Source organism: Pleurodeles waltl, chromosome 9 (genome assembly GCF_031143425.1).
Source record: "Pleurodeles waltl isolate 20211129_DDA chromosome 9, aPleWal1.hap1.20221129, whole genome shotgun sequence".
In the NCBI taxonomy this organism is placed as follows: Eukaryota; Metazoa; Chordata; class Amphibia; order Caudata; family Salamandridae; genus Pleurodeles; species Pleurodeles waltl.
In genome coordinates this window covers 893,058,131-893,083,253 of record NC_090448.1, presented here as the reverse complement: position 1 = coordinate 893,083,253, position 25,123 = coordinate 893,058,131, and the positions used below count along the sequence as shown (strand labels likewise).

The 25,123-nt window shown below is 45.0% G+C and overlaps 1 protein-coding gene across 2 annotated transcripts in view; it reads left to right on the top strand.

Annotated features, from left to right (window-relative positions):
• ASB2 (ankyrin repeat and SOCS box containing 2) overlaps positions 1 to 25,123 on the top strand; it is a 256,837-nt gene that overhangs the window by 112,391 nt on the left and 119,323 nt on the right. For both annotated transcript variants that reach the window (XM_069208232.1, XM_069208231.1), the window contains one exon: positions 22,772 to 22,927. In XM_069208232.1, coding sequence (XP_069064333.1) covers positions 22,772 to 22,927 — 156 coding nt within the window. The remainder of the gene's footprint in view (positions 1 to 22,771; positions 22,928 to 25,123) is intronic.

Below are 25,123 nucleotides of genomic sequence, written 5' to 3'. Positions count from 1 at the left end.
TCCAATCCACCCCACTTCATCCCAGTTCACCCCACTCCAATTCACCACAACCCATCCCACTACAATCCACCCCATTCCAATCCAATACAGTCCAATCCAATCCACCCCACTCCATCCAATCCACCTCAGCCCAGTAACATCCACTCAACCCCAATCCACCCCACTCCAATCCAGTCTACCTCTATTCACCCCACTCCAATCTAGTCCACCAAACTCCAGTCCAATCCTCCCCACTCTAGTTTAATCCACCACACACCAATCCAACCCAATCTAATCCAGTTCAACCCAATCCAACCACTCAAATCCATTCCACCCCACCCTAATCCAGTCAACCCCACTCCAAAGAAATCCACTGCAACCCAAGCCACTCCACTCTAATCCATCCCACTCCAATCCAATTCATTTTAATCAATCCCACCCCAGTCCAATCCAGTCCACCTTAATCCATCTCACTCCAATCCAATCCACCCCACTCCAGACCACCGTAATTCACCCTACCCCACTCCAGTCCAATCCACCCTACTCCAATCCAATCCACCCCACACCAATCCAATTCACTCCACTCCAATCCACCACACTCCAATCCATCCCATTCCAAAAATCCACCACACTTCAAAACATCCACTCCAATCCAATCCACTGTACCTAATCTCTTCCTCCACACAACAGTCCAATACACTCCATACCAATCCAACTCACCCCACTCCAATCCGCCTACTCCAGTTTAATCCACCACAATCCACCCCACTCAAATTCAGTCCACTCAAATCCAGTCCACTTAGCCCCAATCCAATCCACCCCACCCAAGTCCACCCCACTCTAAAAATCCATGCCAGTCCAATCCAGCCCACCTACCCCACCCCAATCCAATCAACCCCAATCTATCCAACCCATCTCACTCCAATCCAATCCACCACTCGTGCAGTCCAATCAACTCCTCTCCAATCCACTCCACCCCACTCCAATCAAGTCCAACCCACCACGCTCCATTCCACCCCACTCCAGTCCACCCTACTCCAGTCCAACCCACCCTTCTAATCCACCCCACTGAGTCCAGTTTACCCCACTCAATCCAATTGACACACTCCAATCCAACCCAACCTACCTCAAACCCAATCTACTCCAGTCCACCCCACCTGACCCCACCCAACCTCAATCTAATCCACCCAACCCTAGTTTAGTCCACTCAACTCAAATCCAATCCACCCAGCCCACCCCACTCCAATCCAACCCAATCCAATCTAATCCAATCCACTCAAATCCATCCCACCCCACTCTAGTCCAGTCCACCCACACTAGTCAAATCCACTCCAATGTAATCCAGTGAATCCAGTCCACCCACTGCAGTCTATCCCACTCGTATTCAGTCCAATCCACCCCACTCCAGTCCAAACCAATATACCCCACTCCAGTTCAGTCTAATCCACCCCACTCCAGTCCAATCTAATCCATCCTAGTCCACTCCACTCCAAATCACCCCATTCCCATTCAATCCACCTCACCCCAATCCAATCCACCCCACGCCAATCAAAGCCACCCCACCCCAGTCCTAGCCCTCCCTTCAGTCCACTCACCCTAATCCAGTGGTCTTCAAACTTTCTAATGCAGCGCCCCCCCTGTTGAAAAAATAAAAATCATTGGGCCCCCACTCAGAATTTTTCACAATTATTTTAGAAAGATGGCAATGTTTAAATAGGTCTAAACCTATTTAAACATTACAGTTAAATACTGTTACCTTTTTAAAATTGCAATAACATGCTTCTGCTTAAAACAAAGGCATGTTATCTGTATAATATTTCTTTTGGCCAGAGTTTGGCGCCCCCCCAGGAACACTTGAGGCCCCCCAAGGGGGGCCCGCCCCCCAGTTTGAAGACCTCTGCCCTAATCCAATCTAATCTTCCCTACCCCTATCCAACCAATCCAATCCACCTCACCATATTTCAATCCACCACATCCAGTCAACTCACTCTATATCACCCAACTCGACCCAATCCTTCCCACTCTACCCCAATCCAATCCAATCCACCCCACTCTACTCCAATCCAAACCAAACCACCAGACTACCTCAGTGAACTCCAACCCACTCCACCCTATTCCACCCCACTCCTCTCCACTCTACACCACTGTATTCTAAAACACTGCACTCTACGATACTCTCTGCCACTGAACCACTGTACTCTACTTCCTTCTACTCAACTCTACAACGCTCTACTCACCCGTACTCTGCTCTTCAACACTCTACTCCAACAAAACCCTCTCTACTACGCTCCTCTTCCACTCCACTCCATGACACCCCACTGTACTAACGTTTAGGCATGCTGGACAGCAGTCAAACTGGTGTACAACATGGCAAAACACATTGGCAAGCCAATAGGTCTTGTATAGGCAAGATCTATTGGCTTTGCTAATGCGTGTTTCATTAATACATACTCCTATATAGGCCAAATTAAGTTTCCACTTCTGATAGTCTGGAGAATTCCTGTGAGGACATGCTCTGCCTAGGTTCTCTGTGGAGGTCAACGAGCCAATGGAATTGCCAATTACAGAACAGGAAATAAAAGGGACTTCAAATGGATGTGACCCGCCTCATTGTAAAGTACTGGGATCGTACAATCTGCTGTCCAGATGTTACTCAGCATTTATTGCCCAATTAGCCCCAAACTGGCACAAGTCTATAGTAGAGAATTTACAGCTAGCAAGCTGCCTCATTTCACAAGGGAAGCATTAATCACCTCTATTCCCAAGTAACGGAGGGACCCTCGAGACCCAGCTTCTTATAGGCTGCTATCTATTTTACAATCAGGCTATAAAATATTGGCTAAGATCAGTACCTGCTAGCTTTTACCTGAGCTCCCCAACTTGATTCATCTTGACCAGAACAGTTTTGTGTGAGGCTGTAATACCGCCCTTAATAGCGGTAGGCTAAGGGACATGATTACTAGCTCTGCTGTGTTGTGGTCTTCAGGAGTGTTTGTAGCTCACACTTTGGAAAAGGCACTGAATTCTCAAAATTGGGTGCATGCAGAGTGTTTGATATATTTTGTATCTGAATACAAGTCTATAAATTGAGTGAGCACCAGAATTCCGAGAAAATAGTTAAAACTCTCTGCTTTAATGAGTGAAATCTTTGCTCTTCTTCAGAAAAAAGCTATTATTCCAGTGCGCATGGAAGAAAGAGGGCAAACTTTCCTCTCAAGTCTCTTCCGGTGGAGAAATTATCAGGATATTATGGACCTGTCATGGACATTATGAATGGAAATACGTGGATAAAGACCATTTCCTTCAAAATGGATAGTCTCCAGGATTAAATTGAAAAGGTCTTAGCAAAAGTCTTCATGGTGTCAAGAACCTACCTTCATATTCCAACTTTTTAAGACCATCATAGGTATCTAAGAATTGCAATCCAAGACTGACATTTTCAATTTGCAGTAATTCCTCTAATTCCAAATTCCAGGACTTGACAGATGTCCACTCTGTATTTCCAAGAAACTGCAGACCTCGTCCCTGGTTCCCAAGAACAAGGATAATGAATCATCATTCTTTGATTCTCTTGCAATCCCATGTTCTACTTCATTCATCCCATAAGGAATTGGTGACAAATGTTTGAATCAGGGCCTGCATCTTTTTTGATGACAAAGCTTCCTTTTATTTCCTCTGACTGCCAGATGCCCGGAATGACTCCTAGACTCTTTTTTTGTCTCATCATCAGAAACAGAGTCAAATAACCAATGCTTTCTCTTGAATGATCTCTTTCCCTTCATTGCTAACTGACAAATGAGGAGAGAACAAGAAGACGCCTTTTACAGGAAAAAGCATGCTCACATTTTTATCCAATCAAGAAAGTACCCTTTCTAATCTTATCTCTTTTCCATCTTTTTGGCAAGAAAAATAAAAAAATGACTATTTTGATTTACTTGTTTTACAAAGATAATGTGCTGGCTTGTAGGGCCCTAACCTATAGAGACTGGTACACTATTAAGCTTTCATTGCCTAGATCATAAAGAGAAATATGATATGCCGCCCTAAACGCCTGTAAATTCTGCTGCCATAGAAACCAGCAAGCTTACTTCTCTGTAAACTCTACCTCTCTCCATTAATGAAAATGTAGAATGTGTGGTTGAAAACATCTAGGCCCGTTTTTATACTTTTTGACGCTAAACTACGCTAACGCAGTTTAGCGTCAAAAAATTTTGCGCCGGCTAACGCCATTTTGAAGCGCCATGCGGGCGCCGTATTTATTGAATGGCGTTAGCCGGCGCAAGCAGACCGGCGCTGCCTGGTGTGCATGGAAAAAAACCACATACACCAGGCAGCGCCGGCGTAGGGAAAAATGGCGTTAGGGCGTCTTAAAAATGGCGCAAGTCAGGTTGACGCTAAAAAATCGTCTTAACCCGATTTGCGCCATTTTAAACGACGCCCAGACGCCATTTACATGACTCCTGTCTTAGTAAAGACAGGAGTCATGCCCCCTTGCCCAATGGCCATGCCCAGGGGACTTCTGTCCCCTGGGCATGGTCATTGGGCATAGTGGCATGTAGGGGGGCACAAATAAGGCCCCCCTATGCCACCCAAAAAAAAAAAAAAATTTATACTTACCTGAACTTACCTGAATGTCCCTGGGATGGGTCCCTCCATCCTTGGGTGTCCTCCTGGGGTGGGCAAGGGTGGCAGGGGGGGTCCCTGGGGGCAGGGGAGGGCACCTGTGGGCTCATTTTGAGCCCACAGGCCCCTTAACGCCTACCCTGACCCAGGCGTTAAAAAGTGGCGCAAATGCGGGGTTTTTTGACCCGACCACTCCCGGGCGTGATTTTTGCCCGGGAGTATAAATACGACGCATTTGCGTTGCCGTCATTTTTTTAGACGGGAACTCCTTCCTTGCATCTCATTAACGCAAGGAAGGCGTTCACGCAAAAAAATGACGCTATTTGCCCATACTTTGGCGCTAGACGCGTCTAATGCCAAAGTATAAATATGGCGTTAGTTTTGCGCCGAATTTGCGTCGAAAAAAACAACGCTAATTCGGCGCAAACGGAGTATAAATATGCCCCCTAGCGCCTTCCAATGTCATGGAGGCAGATGCTCCTCTACTTTATAAGTACAACTGCACCTCTATTAGAAATTAAAGGTGTGACATGCAGTTCTGACTTCAGAGTGTACTGATGCTATAGAGGCTGGTTACAGGAGACTAGCCCCTTGACTCACTCTGGTGGTCCTGGGTCCAGGTTGCAAGTCCAGTCCTTTTCACACAGGCAAGAGAATAGCAGGTCATCACAGAAGGCAGCAGACCTTCAGGACAGCAGTCCAGAAGAGTGGCAGTGCTTTCAGCAGCACATCTCTCTTTCTTTCTGACAAATTCTTCCACAGGTTAAGAAGTGTACTGAAGAGTTGATGTCTGAGGTCCAACATTTATATCTGGTGCCTCCTTTGATATGGGAGGAATTTTAGAGATTTCCCTTCGAAGTGTAAAGGTTTCCTGCCTCCCCTGCTCTGGATCCAGACTAACTGAAGGTGGATTGCAATATTTTGAGTGAAGGCAGGAGACAGCCTGTGAGAAAACAGGGCTGATTGCAGAGGCCCCATAACTTTTTGCCCCCATTTTCCTCTTTTTGCTGGTGTTTTCCTGACTTTGATGGTGCCCTGGGTACTGCTAACCAGTCCCAGGGCCTGAGCTCTGTGTAAAATGGATATGCAAATTAGGCTAATTATAATTGGCTAAGTTAACCTTCCTATAAGTCCCTAGTATATGGTAGGGCATGTAGGTTTAGGGAACACAGCATAGGTGGTGCACACCTAGGTGCACTGCTGAGGTGCCCAGTGTCATTTTAAAAGCAAGCCTGCCTTGCTGGCTGCTTTTAAATTAAAGTTATATGCAAATTCGACTTTGGAATTAAAGGTACTTCCAAAGTCTTAAACTACCTTATTTTTACATATAAGTCACCCCTAAGGTGTGCCCTATGTGCCCCTAGGGCTGGGTGCCATGTAACTATAAGCAGGGACTTTATAAAAATAGATTTATAAGCCCTGGTGAGGTAAAAACAGCCAAATTCGTTTTTCCCTCATTGAAGTAAATGGCCTTCATAGGCTAGAATGGGCAGACTTTATTTTAAATTTTAAAGTCTCCTTAAATGTTACATACCAAGAATTTGGTATCAAATTGATTGTTGTAATAAATCCCACAACTTCCAGTTGTTGGATTTAATATAACTTGTCCAGGTAAAAAGTTTAGACTTTACCTAAAAAGTTGCCAATTTCAGCTCTGCATTGTTTTTGCTGCTGTGCTCTGATTGGCCAGCCTGCAGCAGCTTCTGCCAGGCTGCCTTGATTAGGTGTGAAGTGGCCTGGCTTCACACAAATGAATGTGCTTGGGGGAGAGAATCTCCCCTCAGCAGATGGTGAGGCAGGAACACATTACTTATTCTTCACAATTCCAAACCCTGTATAGGACGGCAACATGGAACAGCAGGGGGATGAATTTGATACAGAAATGATACAGAATGCACTCGGATTTAACAGGGTGGAAAATCCAGATTGCCTTCCTACCTGGGACCTACCTTATGCACAAAGAAATACCCAATTTACAGCCTAGGTGTTGCAGGCAAACATTCAGCACAAGGTACTTGGCATTTGTTAGTGAGTGCTTAATTTTGCTCAAAGCTAATGTCCCATTTAAGGTGGAATAAACACGTATTGATGAAGTATGTAAGGACACTGAGGGATATCCACTTCAGTGCATACCACTCAGTGCCCTTATATACTTATGTCGGGATGCCAAGGGGTGCACTACAGTGATTTAAACATGGCTGGAAGCGAGAGAGTCCCTCTATATTTTTAAAGCTAGAGGGGCTGCTCCCTCTTCCAGCCCTGTTTAAAATCAAACAGTGCTGATTTAATTCCACCGGCAGAATTCATTTGTAACTCTGCATTACATGAGTAATACAGAATTACTAAATTACTCCAGTTCCACCAGTGGAATAAAACATTCCACCCACCCCCAGTTTGTATTTGTGTCCCTAATACTGACCAGTCCACCTACTAGCACAAATTGTCAACTTGCCTGGCTGATTGGGTGCAGCTACTCTGGATCATTGGAGTAGACTTCAGTTGTGCTCGTGGTATTCTGGAGGTTTGCTCCCACACGCCCCTCCCTCACACACAATTCTAGGGGACTACATTGACCTGATAATTGGGAACTAGGGGACACGTGGCAATTATGTAATCCAACCAAGCAAGAGTATCTAGTCTACTCTGCAGTTTATGTTATGCATTTCAGCCGAGACAGAATAGTTTGCTCACAGGGGCAGCACATGCTTATTTCCTTTATAACATATAAGCCTAAAACTGTCTCTGACCACAATGCGCCTCAGACGAAAGTACTTGAGGCAAAGCGGTGACATATGTCCCAGCAAGTTGAATGCATGTCACTGTGTTGGAAGCTGATATGTTTCTATATACATTAGCGGAACATATTACAGTTTTTTTTCAGAGAAAATGAAAGGACAGCATCTTTACCAATAATTTTTTTAACATTTAAAGGTACCAACAATGGCCTTTGTACTCAGACCAATGCTGGAGCTAGGCAGACGATCACTAGGGACGTCCCAGAGATGGAAACTACTGTGCACCCCTCCCAATACAGCTAGAGTGCTTAGAAGAACTCTGACAACCGAAGACCAAATATTATGATAACATTGAATAACAACAGCCTCTCACATCATTATTAAAACTTTGTGTGGCCTGAAATAGTCTGAATTTCCTCACTTGGAGGTGTAGGATGGCAATAATTAGGTGTTATGTTGGTATTCTCGTTGGCTGCCCTGGAAGGCGAAATGTTTGGTGCAGGCTGCAATGGCCTTCCGAGACAGCCCTGGCACGTATTCTTTAATAAATGAAGCAATCTTCAAATAACGCTAGAGTTCACACAAAGATGGTAAATGTAATCGATTTTTTGACTGTCACGTCGCTTGCAGGGCTTGTCATGTTTCCCCTTAGTTAGTTACTACACCTTCTGGTGTGGATGTGTTTACAGAAGCTGAAAGCAATGAGGCCTTTTTAGAGTCAAGAACTGTGAGAGCATGCGCTAGCTCATGCATCTCGCTTGCAAGACTCTGGTGTGAACTAAAGAGGGCTTGGAACCTGACTGTTGCTCACCATTTGTGGGCTTGAGTGACAATTCTTTACAGCCTCGTAATTCATCACTGAAGGCCAAGCATCATTTCTGTACCTGTCTGTGGAGCAGTGACCAACCACTGATTGATTCAATTTAATCACTGTCCGTCCACTGCTCCCCACATGATTCAGGTATTTCTTTTTAACTACTGGGGCCCGCAAACAGAACAGGTGTGACTTGTAAACAGCATGTTCAGCAGACAAACAAAATTGCAAAGTTTTATTTTCTATAGCTAACGCTCTTCTTTTTTTTGCCAGGTCTTCTTTTCTCACTTTGCACTCATGTTTTGTTTTGTTTTTGCTCGTGGTCTCTGTCTCAAAAGATGACTATTACATTGTTCTAAATATTGCAAAGCAGCATTGTTTCTTTTTTACATGTAATTTCCGAAATTATGCATTGACCCATAATCGTGCAGTACACCCCAATCCACCCCACTCCAATCCATGCCAACCTACCCCATGCCAATGCACCCCACTCATACCAGTCCACCCCAATCAATCCTATTGACCCCAGATCATCAAATTCCACCCCACTCTAATCCACCCCCCCCCCAAACCAAACCACCCCCCAACCCTCTCCGGTCCACCACACTCCAATCCCCCCAACCCACCCCACTCCAATCCGAAACAATCTGCCCCACTCCAATCCGAAACAATCTGCCCCACTCCAATCTGCCCCACACCAGTGCAAAATAATCTGCCTCACTCCAGTCTAAACCAATCTGTCCCCCAACAATCTGCCCAACTCCAATCTAAAACAATCGACCCCATTCCAAACCAAAACAATCTGCCCCACTCCATTGTGCCCCACTCCAAACCAAAACAATATGCAACGCTCCAATTTGCCCCACTGCAATCCAAAATAATCTGTCCTACTCTAATCTGCCCCATGCCAATTCAAGAAGTCTGCCCCATTTCAGTCACCCTCATTCCAATCTGCCCCACTCCAATCCAAAACAATCTGTCCTCTCCAATCTGCCCCATTCCAATCCAAAACAATCTGCCCCATTCCAATCTGCCCAGCGCCAATCCAAAAAAATCTACCCCACTCCAATCCAAAATAACCTGCCCCACTCCAATCCAAAACAATCTGGCCCACTCCAATATGCCCCACTCCATTCTGTCCATCTCCAGTCTAACACAATATGCCCCACTCCAATCTGCTCCACTCCAATCTGTCACATTCCAATTTGCACCACTCCAATCCAGAACAATCTGCCCAACTCAAATCCAAAATAATATGCCCAACTCCAATCTGCTCCACTCCACTCTGACCCACTCGAATCCAAAACAATCTGCCCCATTCCAATCTGCCCGACTCCTATCCAAAACAATCTGCCCTAACGCAATCCGCCCCACTCCAATCTTCCCCAATCCAATCTTCCCCAATTCAATACAATCCAACTCAGCTCACCCAATCCATTCCACCCCACCCCAGTCTACCCACTCCAATCCAAAACAGTCTGCCCCACTCCAATCCCAAAAATATGCCCACTTCAATCCGCCCTACTTCAGTCTGCCCCACTCCAATCCAAAACAATCTGCACCATTCCAATCTGTCCCCCTCCAATCCAAAACAATATGCCCCCTCCAATTTAAAACAACATGCCAAACTCCAGTCTGCTCCACTTCAATCTGACACACTTGAATTCAAAACAATCTGCCCCACGCCAATCTGCCCCAATCCAATTCACTCCACCTCGCTCCAACCTAATCCACTCCACATCAATCCATTCCACTCCAATCCAATCCACCACAATCCACCCACTCCATTCCAAAACAATCTTCTGCAGTCCAATCTAAAAAAAAATGACCTACTCTAATCCAAAACAGTCTGCCCACTCCAATCCAAAACAATCTACCCCACTGCAATCTGCTCCACTCCAATCTAATCCAACTCACTCCAATCCAATCCAATCCACCCCACTTCATCCCAGTTCACCCCACTCCAATTCACCACAACCCATCCCACTACAATCCACCCCATTCCAATCCAATACAGTCCAATCCAATCCACCCCACTCCATCCAATCCACCTCAGCCCAGTAACATCCACTCAACCCCAATCCACCCCACTCCAATCCAGTCTACCTCTATTCACCCCACTCCAATCCAGTCCACCAAACTCCAGTCCAATCCTCCCCACTCTAGTTTAATCCACCACACACCAATCCAACCCAATCTAATCCAGTTCAACCCAATCCAACCACTCAAATCCATTCCACCCCACCCTAATCCAGTCAACCCCACTCCAAAGAAATCCACTGCAACCCAAGCCACTCCACTCTAATCCATCCCACTCCAATCCAATTCATTTTAATCAATCCCACCCCAGTCCAATCCAGTCCACCTTAATCCATCTCACTCCAATCCAATCCACCCCACTCCAGACCACCGTAATTCACCCTACCCCACTCCAGTCCAATCCACCCTACTCCAATCCAATCCACCCCACACCAATCCAATTCACTCCACTCCAATCCACCACACTCCAATCCATCCCATTCCAAAAATCCACCACACTTCAAAACATCCACTCCAATCCAATCCACTGTACCTAATCTCTTCCTCCACACAACAGTCCAATACACTCCATACCAATCCAACTCACCCCACTCCAATCCGCCTACTCCAGTTTAATCCACCACAATCCACCCCACTCAAATTCAGTCCACTCAAATCCAGTCCACTTAGCCCCAATCCAATCCACCCCACCCAAGTCCACCCCACTCTAAAAATCCATGCCAGTCCAATCCAGCCCACCTACCCCACCCCAATCCAATCAACCCCAATCTATCCAACCCATCTCACTCCAATCCAATCCACCACTCGTGCAGTCCAATCAACTCCTCTCCAATCCACTCCACCCCACTCCAATCAAGTCCAACCCACCACGCTCCATTCCACCCCACTCCAGTCCACCCTACTCCAGTCCAACCCACCCATCTAATCCACCCCACTGAGTCCAGTTTACCCCACTCAATCCAATTGACACACTCCAATCCAACCCAACCTACCTCAAACCCAATCTACTCCAGTCCACCCCACCTGACCCCACCCAACCTCAATCTAATCCACCCAACCCTAGTTTAGTCCACTCAACTCAAATCCAATCCACCCAGCCCACCCCACTCCAATCCAACCCAATCCAATCTAATCCAATCCACTCAAATCCATCCCACCCCACTCTAGTCCAGTCCACCCACACTAGTCAAATCCACTCCAATGTAATCCAGTGAATCCAGTCCACCCACTGCAGTCTATCCCACTCGTATTCAGTCCAATCCACCCCACTCCAGTCCAAACCAATATACCCCACTCCAGTTCAGTCTAATCCACCCCACTCCAGTCCAATCTAATCCATCCTAGTCCACTCCACTCCAAATCACCCCATTCCCATTCAATCCACCTCACCCCAATCCAATCCACCCCACGCCAATCAAAGCCACCCCACCCCAGTCCTAGCCCTCCCTTCAGTCCACTCACCCTAATCCAGTGGTCTTCAAACTTTCTAATGCAGCGCCCCCCCTGTTGAAAAAATAAAAATCATTGGGCCCCCACTCAGAATTTTTCACAATTATTTTAGAAAGATGGCAATGTTTAAATAGGTCTAAACCTATTTAAACATTACAGTTAAATACTGTTACCTTTTTAAAATTGCAATAACATGCTTCTGCTTAAAACAAAGGCATGTTATCTGTATAATATTTCTTTTGGCCAGAGTTTGGCGCCCCCCCAGGAACACTTGAGGCCCCCCAAGGGGGGCCCGCCCCCCAGTTTGAAGACCTCTGCCCTAATCCAATCTAATCTTCCCTACCCCTATCCAACCAATCCAATCCACCTCACCATATTTCAATCCACCACATCCAGTCAACTCACTCTATATCACCCAACTCGACCCAATCCTTCCCACTCTACCCCAATCCAATCCAATCCACCCCACTCTACTCCAATCCAAACCAAACCACCAGACTACCTCAGTGAACTCCAACCCACTCCAACCTATTCCACCCCACTCCTCTCCACTCTACACCACTGTATTCTAAAACACTGCACTCTACGATACTCTCTGCCACTGAACCACTGTACTCTACTTCCTTCTACTCAACTCTACAACGCTCTACTCACCCGTACTCTGCTCTTCAACACTCTACTCCAACAAAACCCTCTCTACTACGCTCCTCTTCCACTCCACTCCATGACACCCCACTGTACTAACGTTTAGGCATGCTGGACAGCAGTCAAACTGGTGTACAACATGGCAAAACACATTGGCAAGCCAATAGGTCTTGTATAGGCAAGATCTATTGGCTTTGCTAATGCGTGTTTCATTAATACATACTCCTATATAGGCCAAATTAAGTTTCCACTTCTGATAGTCTGGAGAATTCCTGTGAGGACATGCTCTGCCTAGGTTCTCTGTGGAGGTCAACGAGCCAATGGAATTGCCAATTACAGAACAGGAAATAAAAGGGACTTCAAATGGATGTGACCCGCCTCATTGTAAAGTACTGGGATCGTACAATCTGCTGTCCAGATGTTACTCAGCATTTATTGCCCAATTAGCCCCAAACTGGCACAAGTCTATAGTAGAGAATTTACAGCTAGCAAGCTGCCTCATTTCACAAGGGAAGCATTAATCACCTCTATTCCCAAGTAACGGAGGGACCCTCGAGACCCAGCTTCTTATAGGCTGCTATCTATTTTACAATCAGGCTATAAAATATTGGCTAAGATCAGTACCTGCTAGCTTTTACCTGAGCTCCCCAACTTGATTCATCTTGACCAGAACAGTTTTGTGTGAGGCTGTAATACCGCCCTTAATAGCGGTAGGCTAAGGGACATGATTACTAGCTCTGCTGTGTTGTGGTCTTCAGGAGTGTTTGTAGCTCACACTTTGGAAAAGGCACTGAATTCTCAAAATTGGGTGCATGCAGAGTGTTTGATATATTTTGTATCTGAATACAAGTCTATAAATTGAGTGAGCACCAGAATTCCGAGAAAATAGTTAAAACTCTCTGCTTTAATGAGTGAAATCTTTGCTCTTCTTCAGAAAAAAGCTATTATTCCAGTGCGCATGGAAGAAAGAGGGCAAACTTTCCTCTCAAGTCTCTTCCGGTGGAGAAATTATCAGGATATTATGGACCTGTCATGGACATTATGAATGGAAATACGTGGATAAAGACCATTTCCTTCAAAATGGATAGTCTCCAGGATTAAATTGAAAAGGTCTTAGCAAAAGTCTTCATGGTGTCAAGAACCTACCTTCATATTCCAACTTTTTAAGACCATCATAGGTATCTAAGAATTGCAATCCAAGACTGACATTTTCAATTTGCAGTAATTCCTCTAATTCCAAATTCCAGGACTTGACAGATGTCCACTCTGTATTTCCAAGAAACTGCAGACCTCGTCCCTGGTTCCCAAGAACAAGGATAATGAATCATCATTCTTTGATTCTCTTGCAATCCCATGTTCTACTTCATTCATCCCATAAGGAATTGGTGACAAATGTTTGAATCAGGGCCTGCATCTTTTTTGATGACAAAGCTTCCTTTTATTTCCTCTGACTGCCAGATGCCCGGAATGACTCCTAGACTCTTTTTTTGTCTCATCATCAGAAACAGAGTCAAATAACCAATGCTTTCTCTTGAATGATCTCTTTCCCTTCATTGCTAACTGACAAATGAGGAGAGAACAAGAAGACGCCTTTTACAGGAAAAAGCATGCTCACATTTTTATCCAATCAAGAAAGTACCCTTTCTAATCTTATCTCTTTTCCATCTTTTTGGCAAGAAAAATAAAAAAATGACTATTTTGATTTACTTGTTTTACAAAGATAATGTGCTGGCTTGTAGGGCCCTAACCTATAGAGACTGGTACACTATTAAGCTTTCATTGCCTAGATCATAAAGAGAAATATGATATGCCGCCCTAAACGCCTGTAAATTCTGCTGCCATAGAAACCAGCAAGCTTACTTCTCTGTAAACTCTACCTCTCTCCATTAATGAAAATGTAGAATGTGTGGTTGAAAACATCTAGGCCCGTTTTTATACTTTTTGACGCTAAACTACGCTAACGCAGTTTAGCGTCAAAAAATTTTGCGCCGGCTAACGCCATTCTGAAGCGCCATGCGGGCGCCGTATTTATTGAATGGCGTTAGCCGGCGCAAGCAGACCGGCGCTGCCTGGTGTGCGTGGAAAAAAAACACATACACCAGGCAGCGCCGGCGTAGGGAAAAATGGCGTTAGGGCGTCTTAAAAATGGCGCAAGTCAGGTTGACGCTAAAAAATCGTCTTAACCCGATTTGCGCCATTTTAAACGACGCCCAGACGCCATTTACATGACTCCTGTCTTAGTAAAGACAGGAGTCATGCCCCCTTGCCCAATGGCCATGCCCAGGGGACTTCTGTCCCCTGGGCATGGTCATTGGGCATAGTGGCATGTAGGGGGGCACAAATAAGGCCCCCCTATGCCACCCAAAAAAAAAAAAAAATTATACTTACCTGAACTTACCTGAATGTCCCTGGGATGGGTCCCTCCATCCTTGGGTGTCCTCCTGGGGTGGGCAAGGGTGGCAGGGGGGGTCCCTGGGGGCAGGGGAGGGCACCTGTGGGCTCATTTTGAGCCCACAGGCCCCTTAACGCCTACCCTGACCCAGGCGTTAAAAAGTGGCGCAAATGCGGGGTTTTTTGACCCGACCACTCCCGGGCATGATTTTTGCCCGGGAGTATAAATACGACGCATTTGCGTTGCCGTCATTTTTTTAGACAGGAACTCCTTCCTTGCATCTCATTAACGCAAGGAAGGCGTTCACGCAAAAAAATGACGCTATTTGCCCATACTTTGGCGCTAGACGCGTCTAATGCCAAAGTATAAATATGGCGTTAGTTTTGCGCCGAATTTGCGTCGAAAAAAACAACGCTAATTCGGAGCAAACGGAGTATAAATATGCCCCCTAGCGCCTTCCAATGTCATGGAGGCAGATGCTCCTCTACTTTATAAGTACAACTGCACCTCTATTGGAAATTAAAGGTGTGACATGCAGTTCTGACTTCAGAGTGTACTGATGCTATAGAGGCTGGTTACAGGAGACTAGCCCCTTGACTCACTCTGGTGGTCCTGGGTCCAGGTTGCAAGTCCAGTCCTTTTCACACAGGCAAGAGAATAGCAGGTCATCACAGAAGGCAGCAGACCTTCAGGACAGCAGTCCAGAAGAGTGGCAGTGCTTTCAGCAGCACATCTCTCTTTCTTTCTGACAAATTCTTCCACAGGTTAAGAAGTGTACTGAAGAGTTGATGTCTGAGGTCCAACATTTATATCTGGTGCCTCCTTTGATATGGGAGGAATTTTAGAGATTTCCCTTCGAAGTGTAAAGGTTTCCTGCCTCCCCTGCTCTGGATCCAGACTAACTGAAGGTGGATTGCAATATTTTGAGTGAAGGCAGGAGACAGCCTGTGAGAAAACAGGGCTGATTGCAGAGGCCCCATAACTTTTTGCCCCCATTTTCCTCTTTTTGCTGGTGTTTTCCTGACTTTGATGGTGCCCTGGGTACTGCTAACCAGTCCCAGGGCCTGCGCTCTGTGTAAAATGGATATGCAAATTAGGCTAATTATAATTGGCTAAGTTAACCTTCCTATAAGTCCCTAGTATATGGTAGGGAATGTAGGTTTAGGGAACACAGCATAGGTGGTGCACACCTAGGTGCACTGCTGAGGTGCCCAGTGTCATTTTAAAAGCAAGCCTGCCTTGCTGGCTGCTTTTAAATTAAAGTTATATGCAAATTCGACTTTGGAATTAAAGGTACTTCCAAAGTCTTAAACTACCTTATTTTTACATATAAGTCACCCCTAAGGTGTGCCCTATGTGCCCCTAGGGCTGGGTGCCATGTAACTATAAGCAGGGACTTTATAAAAATAGATTTATAAGCCCTGGTGAGGTAAAAACAGCCAAATTCGTTTTTCCCTCATTGAAGTAAATGGCCTTCATAGGCTAGAATGGGCAGACTTTATTTTAAATTTTAAAGTCTCCTTAAATGTTACATACCAAGAATTTGGTATCAAATTGATTGTTGTAATAAATCCCACAACTTCCAGTTGTTGGATTTAATATAACTTGTCCAGGTAAAAAGTTTAGACTTTACCTAAAAAGTTGCCAATTTCAGCTCTGCATTGTTTTTGCTGCTGTGCTCTGATTGGCCAGCCTGCAGCAGCTTCTGCCAGGCTGCCTTGATTAGGTGTGAAGTGGCCTGGCTTCACACAAAGGAATGTGCTTGGGGGAGAGAATCTCCCCTCAGCAGATGGTGAGGCAGGAAGGGGGAGGGCTGCCAAACTGGTCTTCAAAGGCAGAGAAGGACATTTGCAGCACCCAGCAACACCCCCACATACTGCAACCCCAGACAGCTAGGTGCCCCCTTGATTACATTAGGAGAGGGCAGGAGAGGGGTGTGTTTATGATTTTTAGCCACACCAGTGGGTGGGCTCAGCCAGATGTAACCTCCAAAAATCAGATTCATCCATGTTGGATTTTTAGAGACTGTTGCCTTCTGGGATGGATTTTTGCCACACTTCCCAGGAAGTGGTCATCACAGGGGGACGACCCTGTCCCTGTTTGGGATCCAGGGCCCCCCTGCTTTTCACCCAGGAGCAAGGATAAAACTGGCAGACCTGCCCCCACACCTCAGATCCCCGCCAACTTTCAAGAAGAAGGAACTTAAGGAGAAGAAGGACTGCCCTGCTGGACCCCTGGCCTGCACCTGGACCCTGCACTCAGAAGGACTGCACCAGCTGCACACTTGGGCTTCACCACAAGAAGGACTTTGCCTGGCTTCAATTGGTTCAAGGAGGGACTCCCTGTTTGCTACAGGTGAAAAATTGCTATCCAGGGTCCCCTGCACCAACTCCTAAAAAAGAGACCAGTTGACCACTGCCCAGTGGCCAAAAAGGAGTTTGCGCCAGGTGCATTCTGGGAGTTGAAGTCCGCACCCCCCAAGGACCATCACAGAACTTCTGGACCCTTGGGGTGAGCTGTGAACCCCAAAAGAACCTTAAAAGAACATCTGGGTGAAGCCCCAGAAGTTTGGAGAAGATTTGACAAATTTTGTAAAAAAGCTCCAGAGAGGGACCGACCCGCCGCGGAAATTCTAGCCGGCTTGCCTCAACCGCGACACGGCCTGACTTCGTGGTTCGTCCCGGTAAAGAAAAACATCCGAAAAAGAGACTAAGTCCGAACGTAAAAAGTTGACCGGGACCTCCCAGCCATCGTATCCGAGAAGGGCTCCGCGGACCAAGATCCAGGTTTACCCCGGTCGAAGGATTTTCATCTCGAAAAAACGACTAAGTCCGAAGGTAGAAATCACCACCGAGGAAACCCACATCGCGTATCCGGACTAGGGCTCCAGGAGGTCGGATTCAACTGGCAGGTTCGTCCTGGTGAAGAAAAACTTCAAAATAAAGACTAAGTCAGAAGGTAACTTTTTGACCGAGGCCTCCCGCGACCTGTAGCCGAGCAGGGCTCCATCGCGGTCGGCCTGAAAGTTTGACTTTGCCCCGGTCCTGGTGCAACCAGATGACCCGATTGGCGCTTTTTGTTTCTAAGCGCTAGAAAAATAATAATTCTTTAAAAATTCATATCTCCGGTTCCCCATAACCGATTTTAATCGTTTTTGTGTCATTTTAAAGATAAAAATATAAACTATTTTTATAAATTGGTTTTGGATTTTTAAACTGTTTCCTGTGTTTTATTTGATTACTGTTTTGTGAAATTTGAATGCTTTACACTTTGTCTCCTAAGTTAAGCCTTGACGCTCGTTGCCAAGCTACCAAGGGTTGAGCTGGGATTAATTTACTGAGACCTAACTGTACCTAGGTGGAGGTTAGTGGCTTGTTGCTAGGTGTAGGTACCTACCTGCCCTACCAATAACCCATTTTCCAACACAGCCTAATTAGGAGTAAGTGGGGCTAGGCCTGACTCCACCCTCTTATTCTGACAGTGATGGCTCATCCAGGAACACCTAAGCACTTTTTGTGTGTGGCTTCTAGAACAAATACTCAAAGACCATCTGCCAGCTATGCTCAGTCATGTAACCGAGAGTCAGGCTAAAGGCACTACATGGTTAAGACAGGAAAGTGCCAACTTTTTAAAAGATACAAAAAGTGATGGATAGAATGCTTGAATTAATCTCAACCACTGAAATGTTCTTGGGCTGCATTCCAATCCATTTTTTGTTTTGCACACCATGCCACCTCAGTTTGGACCAAGCTATATGCAAATCAGCTGTGACCCTGCATCAGTATAGCCCAAACTGCCAAGCCAGTTCCTCCCAGAACCGGAATACAAGCTTCCTAGCAATGGTTATGCCTTTGTTAGTGGCTCATCAGCCGGGTATAACTTGGTCTCAGTGACACAGTGTCACCCCGTCCCACTTAGGGCAACATGCTAAAGTATACAAAATGTGATGGATGGAATGTTTCAATTCATCTCGGCCACTGGTAATTACTCAGACCGCATCTGGTGCAAACTGTGCACCAGTTAATGTGCTTTGCTGTAGGGTGTGCAAATAGTGCCTAATTCCAAGGTGACACCTTGGAATGAGGGGCAATGTGCTAACAATTATGCACATTACTGCCCAAACACCGCAATTGTGCAATTTTCTTTTGCAATCTGCACCAGGTTTCTGCAGCTGCAAATTTTGAAAACAAACACTCGTATTTTGCACCCACCTTGTAACTCCTTTTTGGGCTCTAACTGTGCCTGAAACGTGATTACCTCCCCATTATGATCAGGGTGTTTCTTACTTCTGACAACATCAACATTAGCAGGAATGACTTGAGTCTGTGCTCTTTGATATATAGAATGCTTGACAAAGCAATCAGTAAATTTCAAACTCTGGAGAAAGTGGCCCTAAGGACCAAATCCAATATATAACCTGCATATAGGCTTTGCTTGTGCACCTTGATATTACGTTACTCTGTGTTTGGCGTGAGCAACAATATTATTTAGACTAGTGCCTATCAGTGGTCTTCTTTATCTATGTGTGCCTAGAAGAGTGAGGGAGAATAGATGCAGTTTTGTAATTCAAAAGATTTTCAGTAGTGCCTAGGTGGCGCTGATAATAGCTAATGGTGCATTAAAGCAGGTGACCAGGAATCCAAATCTATGAATATGTGCAGATGACCGGACCTTCGCAAACTATCAGTTTTTTAAGGATTTGCACTATAGCACTGAACATTTGTGACATAGGGTGCAAGGTTTTCTCTTTCCAGTGTTTGAAGATTCAGGACACCATGATTTCCTATTCCAATGGTATGGATGCCACCAAGTTAAAGATGTTAGGGTGATGGGAGTCAAATTGTCTCAAAAGATATTTACACTTGTGCTTGACCCAAGTCTAAGCCATAGATGTTCCTGCGCCCAATACATTGGTAGTGGTTTTCCCGGGTCTTTTTTCCATCCTTCAGTCTCTCGTTTGGCTTTATAGAACATAATTTTTGTTGGTTGCCTGCTAGCGCTAAACTGTTTACTGGGAAGCACAGAGATGAAGGCATCAAGCTGGCAGCAGCTGACATCCGTCAGGAAATGTGCATTTTTTTCTACATGGCAGAGGTTTTGAGACAAAGTTGTATCAGGCTTTGCTAGGATTTCCATGACCTGGCCTTTTTGTTTTCATTTTGGGTGTAGTGACGACATGTCAGGAGGAGATGGGGTGGTGTGTAAGGGAAACCTTCTTGAGCTTTTTTGATGGCAAGGTCCTAAATGACAGAAAATGTGATGATGTGAAAGCTATGAGTCCTCTGTCAAGAAATTAACGATAGATCTATCCAGGACACAAAGCATGCTGTATTTTAAATGTAAGGCTTTAGTGGCTGAACTACACAGCAGAGAAATATTTCCATCCCAACAACGTGCACTGTCTGTCGAAGGATTAGATATTTCCACTGTGACAGTACTGGTCATCATGTTGGTTAGCCTTTCTGCTGTTGGGTGCAGCGTTTGCAATGTGGGTGCTTCCACATGCACAGTGGTCAGAACTGGACTGTGGGACTCCCTCATCATACCTCATGTACCCATTTGCTGGACTGAAACTATGCTATGACTGAATATGGTATGTCTGGGGGCAGATTTTGGCGTTTTGGGTCTTTGCCTACTGATCATACCCTGTAGCTGTCCACTGGATGAGCCAGTAACTAGGCATCTTTTTCTTTGTCTTCTTTGGAAGTAAATAAGGACAACTCTTTTCCTAGAGATTCTAGTTGATTGTATTTAGGGCCTATGAATAGAAGACAGTAAATGTCGGTGTGGCTGGCACCCCATTTCTTAGTTTGGTTGTTCAGTAGAAAGAGGGGAGCCAACAGTTTTCTCAATTCTTCATGCAACAGATTTTAAATGTGCATTTGCACCTTCAATGTTTTTCAAAGATGTTTTTCTCCCAGAGATTCGGGCTCTTTCCCTACCAGGATTGTCTGGAACCGTAATAATAGGCCACGTCAGGGCACTGCTTTATGTGTTCTTGTTTCAAGTAGGTACTCTTACTTCTTGGAATCCTCCATAAAGAAGGTTAGTTTAGTGGCTGGGTAACATGCTTCAAGACATTCAACAAATGGTCAAAGTTCATCAACCTGCATTTGGTTGCACAGTGGAGCATACTCCTATTAGCCTCTTGCTTCTGATCTCTCATGCACAATTGTCCTTGATGTAATCAGGATGGAGAACCTGGAGAATATGGCGAACCTTTTTACAGAGCTTTTGTTGTGCTGATGCCAGACTAACAGGGGCACGTGGGCAGATCGTATTTTACCTCCGTAAAGCACGTTTTATTCAATCTCTGTATGTGTAATGCCTGAGATGTTGTAATGTATGGAGCTAGACCCAGATCTGGATGTGAATCTGGTAATCCCTTTGTGCTGTAATCTCAGTTTTTTCCTTGGATTTGGCCAGGTGGTAAAACCAGTTTAGGGCAAAAGTAAACCGGCTCCTGAGTACAAACATTTGGTTACTTTGTCCAGTATGATACTTTCCAGGCTTCATTTGTAAAGGCTCCACGTTGAAACCATTGACTTGTCATAATGTATGGCTGTATGATCTGAGGTGCGGTAAAGATCGATGGCATCCAGCAGTCTCTGCAGGGCCTTGGGGCGCCGTGCTGTATGGACGTTTTTTCTTTGCCTCTTATGGACAAGTCATCTAAAGCTGCTTTCAGAGCTTTTTGCAGTTTGTTCATACAAATGTTAACAAGCATTTGCAATGCAATAGGTCTTGGATTAGCGAGAATTAGAGCTGTTGGCGCTGTAAATGATAATGACAACTTCGCATTTGAGACCTTATAAATATTTAGCCATAGAACACATTAAACCTTTATCATAAATAAACTTTGTGCATTCCTTCATACTCTTGGCATTTGACTGGCATTAGACTGTAAGGGTCTGAACAGCCCCTACAGCCCCTTTTCATCACTTCATCTATTGCTCAGATAGCTAGGCTTATGCCATCATCTGCCTTCTCTATCCCTGTCCCAAAATATATGGTGTGTTTTGTTTTTAGGAATTGTTGCAAGACCATCCCGACAAATATTGACATGAGACACACTTTATAAATTAGTGTGATGTCTAGTCAGGTTGAGACCATTAATGGGAAGCGTGGAGGGTGAACTCTAATTGGTAGAGTCATAGACAGCACATTGGACAGGGGCATATACGGCACATCTGTTTAATGCACTTGGAATCTCAGGCACTGTGGAGAGTACGGGACCAATTTACAATGCTCCCCTATGACATTCTGAAATTTACAACTCTAGGTTTACAGTTGATGTAAATTTCTGACTGCCCTGGAATCCACAAAGAATACAAGGAGAATACCTAAGAATTTCGACTATTCCAAATTCACAGGAGGACTCACATGCTTAGAGATCTATGACTGCGCATATCGGGCAGTTCCGGTTTTCACAGGCAGAAATGTTAGGCGCAAGTGAACTTCCTTATTTTTCGTTTTCCTTTCAGCACAGGGAAAATATGTTTTCCTGTGGAAAACGTCCTTCACTTTTGTCTCCCCAATAATTGTGGGGTCCTCTCTCTCTGGCTCCACTGTTACCATTATTGATGACGTACTCCTGTCCTTAACAGGATTGAATTTGCCTGTCAAAAAATAGTGACTTCCCACATGCTGACACGTTTGAGAGGTGTGCGTGCGCACCTACTTTCGCCCATCTGCCCAACTAGGAATTCTGACAATTGTTTTTTTGTGAGCATATTTGCTCAGATGGAAAGCTCTGCCAGGCTGGGTACATTTTAAGCGTGTGCAAATCCACTTACGAGTGTAAAATCATATTTTTGTTCTGAATTTGCTGTAGAACTTTATGTGTAGTTTTGTGACTTAAATGTGCAAATAGCTTTGTTCATATACTCTTAAGTGGTTTGCTCAGAATTACACAATTTGTTATTGAATGTTGAAACCATTTTGAGAACGCGTTTCAAGGACTCGAGATCAGCAAATTAGTCAGAAGACCACTCTTTCTATTGACTATACGTGTTATAATATTACGCCGTTTGCTGATGAATAGGTACTTTGCATTTGAAGCTCTAGTCCACAGACTGTTACATTTTTCAACAGCCTTCCCGGCCACCATTGACCGTCGAACACTTGAGGAAGAGACACCTTTATATATTGCCTGTCAAAGGGGACATCTTGATTGCCTACAAGTTTTGCTACAGATGGGCGCTGAACCCGACATAGCCGGCAAGAATAAAGAGACTCCTCTCTACAAAGGTACTGTATTCTGGCTTTTTTGAGCTAACATGTTCACTTAAATTGCACGTGATTCATAGAAATACACTCCTTTAGTGTTGGGATATATACTAACTTTATAATAAGAACAACATCAATGAATTATATTGGAGCTTCCTCAGCTAACCTCATGGTAAAATGGGCTTCAACCGTTTACAAAAGCTTTGACCCCGATATTCTAACTTTCATTGGGGGCAAAGGGGTGAAACGTATCCCAAGTCTTTTGGTGTCGGTATTGTTTCAGTGGAGGACACACAACTGGTCATGTGGGAAGAGAGACGACAGTGACTATTAGAGTAGAGCAGAGGGCTTACGTAGACCACAAATGTTCTAGGCTTTTTCCAGGGACTTTGGGCCTGATTATGACCTTGGCGGATGGGATACTTCATCACAAACATGACGGATATCCCGCCCGCCGTTTTACAAATACCATAGGATATAATGGAGCTTGTAATATGGCGGGCGGGATATCTGTCAGATTGTGATGGAGTATCCTATCCATCAAGGTGGTAATCATACTTCTTAATTTGAGATTGAAGGGAGGAGCAATCTGGTTGAAAAGGTCTTTTGTACATCAAAGGTATGATTTGAGATTTGATTCTGGAAACGTTCAGGCACCAGTGCACAGGTTCCGCAATCCAACCCCACGTTCCCTTTTGTGCAGTTTTCTCACAAGTTGCACAGCAGCATCTTGGTTTGATTCAGTTGATAGTATGAATGTGAGGCCTTTCTAAAGTATGTTAAAATCGAACAACAGGAATTTACTGCTGCCATGTCAGTAGATGCAGAGTCACAGGAAAACACAGGAGAGCCCATATTAAGAGTGACATTCCTTGTATATAACAGACGCAGTTTTTGGGGCAGATTCTGGCACGGTCAGGTGCCTCTTTTCATGTCAATCAACCTCAACTGTCCTCCCTGACACTCTCTGAAGAATAAAACCTTTCATCTCAACATTCTATTGGACCAAGGCAGGTCGGAGGAAAGTGGGTGAGGCAAAGGGCATTCCGAGGAAAAAGGTTAAACGAAAAGCAAACATGATATATAACACAAGGCTTAAAATGTATTCCTGATCTGTTGCCTTGTTTACGACAGTCAAGTAAATTTTATTGATCGATTAATTAAAACCATGCCAAAGATGTAATAATGGGATCTGAAAACTGTTCTCGACACTTCAGAAACTGTAATAGCGTTGAAAATGTTCACATGTGCATTTCGAGCTATATGTATGTCTACAGGACGGTGGAACTGCAAGCAGAACAGATATCAGCACATGCAGCCAGCTGTGCTTAATTGCTACACAGTGCCATTTTGTACAGGAAACTAAAACTAACCACCCGCAGGTGTGTTTTGTTGGCCCTCTTCCTATGGGACATGGCACAACAGAAGCACGCCCATTTCTGACTTGAGTGTTGCATGATGATCGTTCATACAAGGGCCTCGGCCGTAGTCATTTTCATCAATGCGCAGATTAGCACCCGAACACATATTTGCTATTTTAGTTCATTTCTTTTTGCAGGGGGCAGCGCTGTTTTGTGTCAGCAAAATGCAATATTTGTACTTTTTCATCATAGACAAAATCCGAACGGATATTGCTAATGCCACCAAACAGCTCTGGCAGCCAATAAGTACGAAAATAAATATAGAACAATAATGCACTCTTGCAGTATTGTACTGATGTGTTCAATGACACCATGGTGTGGCCAGACTACTACCGCTGCCTCTTGCTCTTTCGCCATTTTAGCTGCCATCTTTAAGCCTGCTTACCCAAGCCACCCAATCACAAAATGGATTCTTGTTGGGCTCGTCAAACACTCGGGGACATATTTATACTTTTAGATGCAAAGCTGCACTAACGCAGTTTTGCATCAAATAGTTTAGTACTGGCTTGCACCATTCCGGAGCGCCAGCCGGGTGCCATGTTCATGGAAGAGTGGGCTAGTGTAAAAAAAAACTTACATTAGCCGGGTGGGGGTGGCAGAATAGGAGAAGGGGGTTTTGCACCACAAAATGACATTAGGCTGGTTAGAGGCAAAAAGAATGCTTCTAACCAGCCTAGCGTCACTTTCTGATGCAAAACCATCCATACCACATGACTCCTATCTCAGAAAAGACAGGAGTCATGCCCACCACTCCAATGGCCAGCACAGGGGACCAGTGTCCTCTAGGCATGGCCAT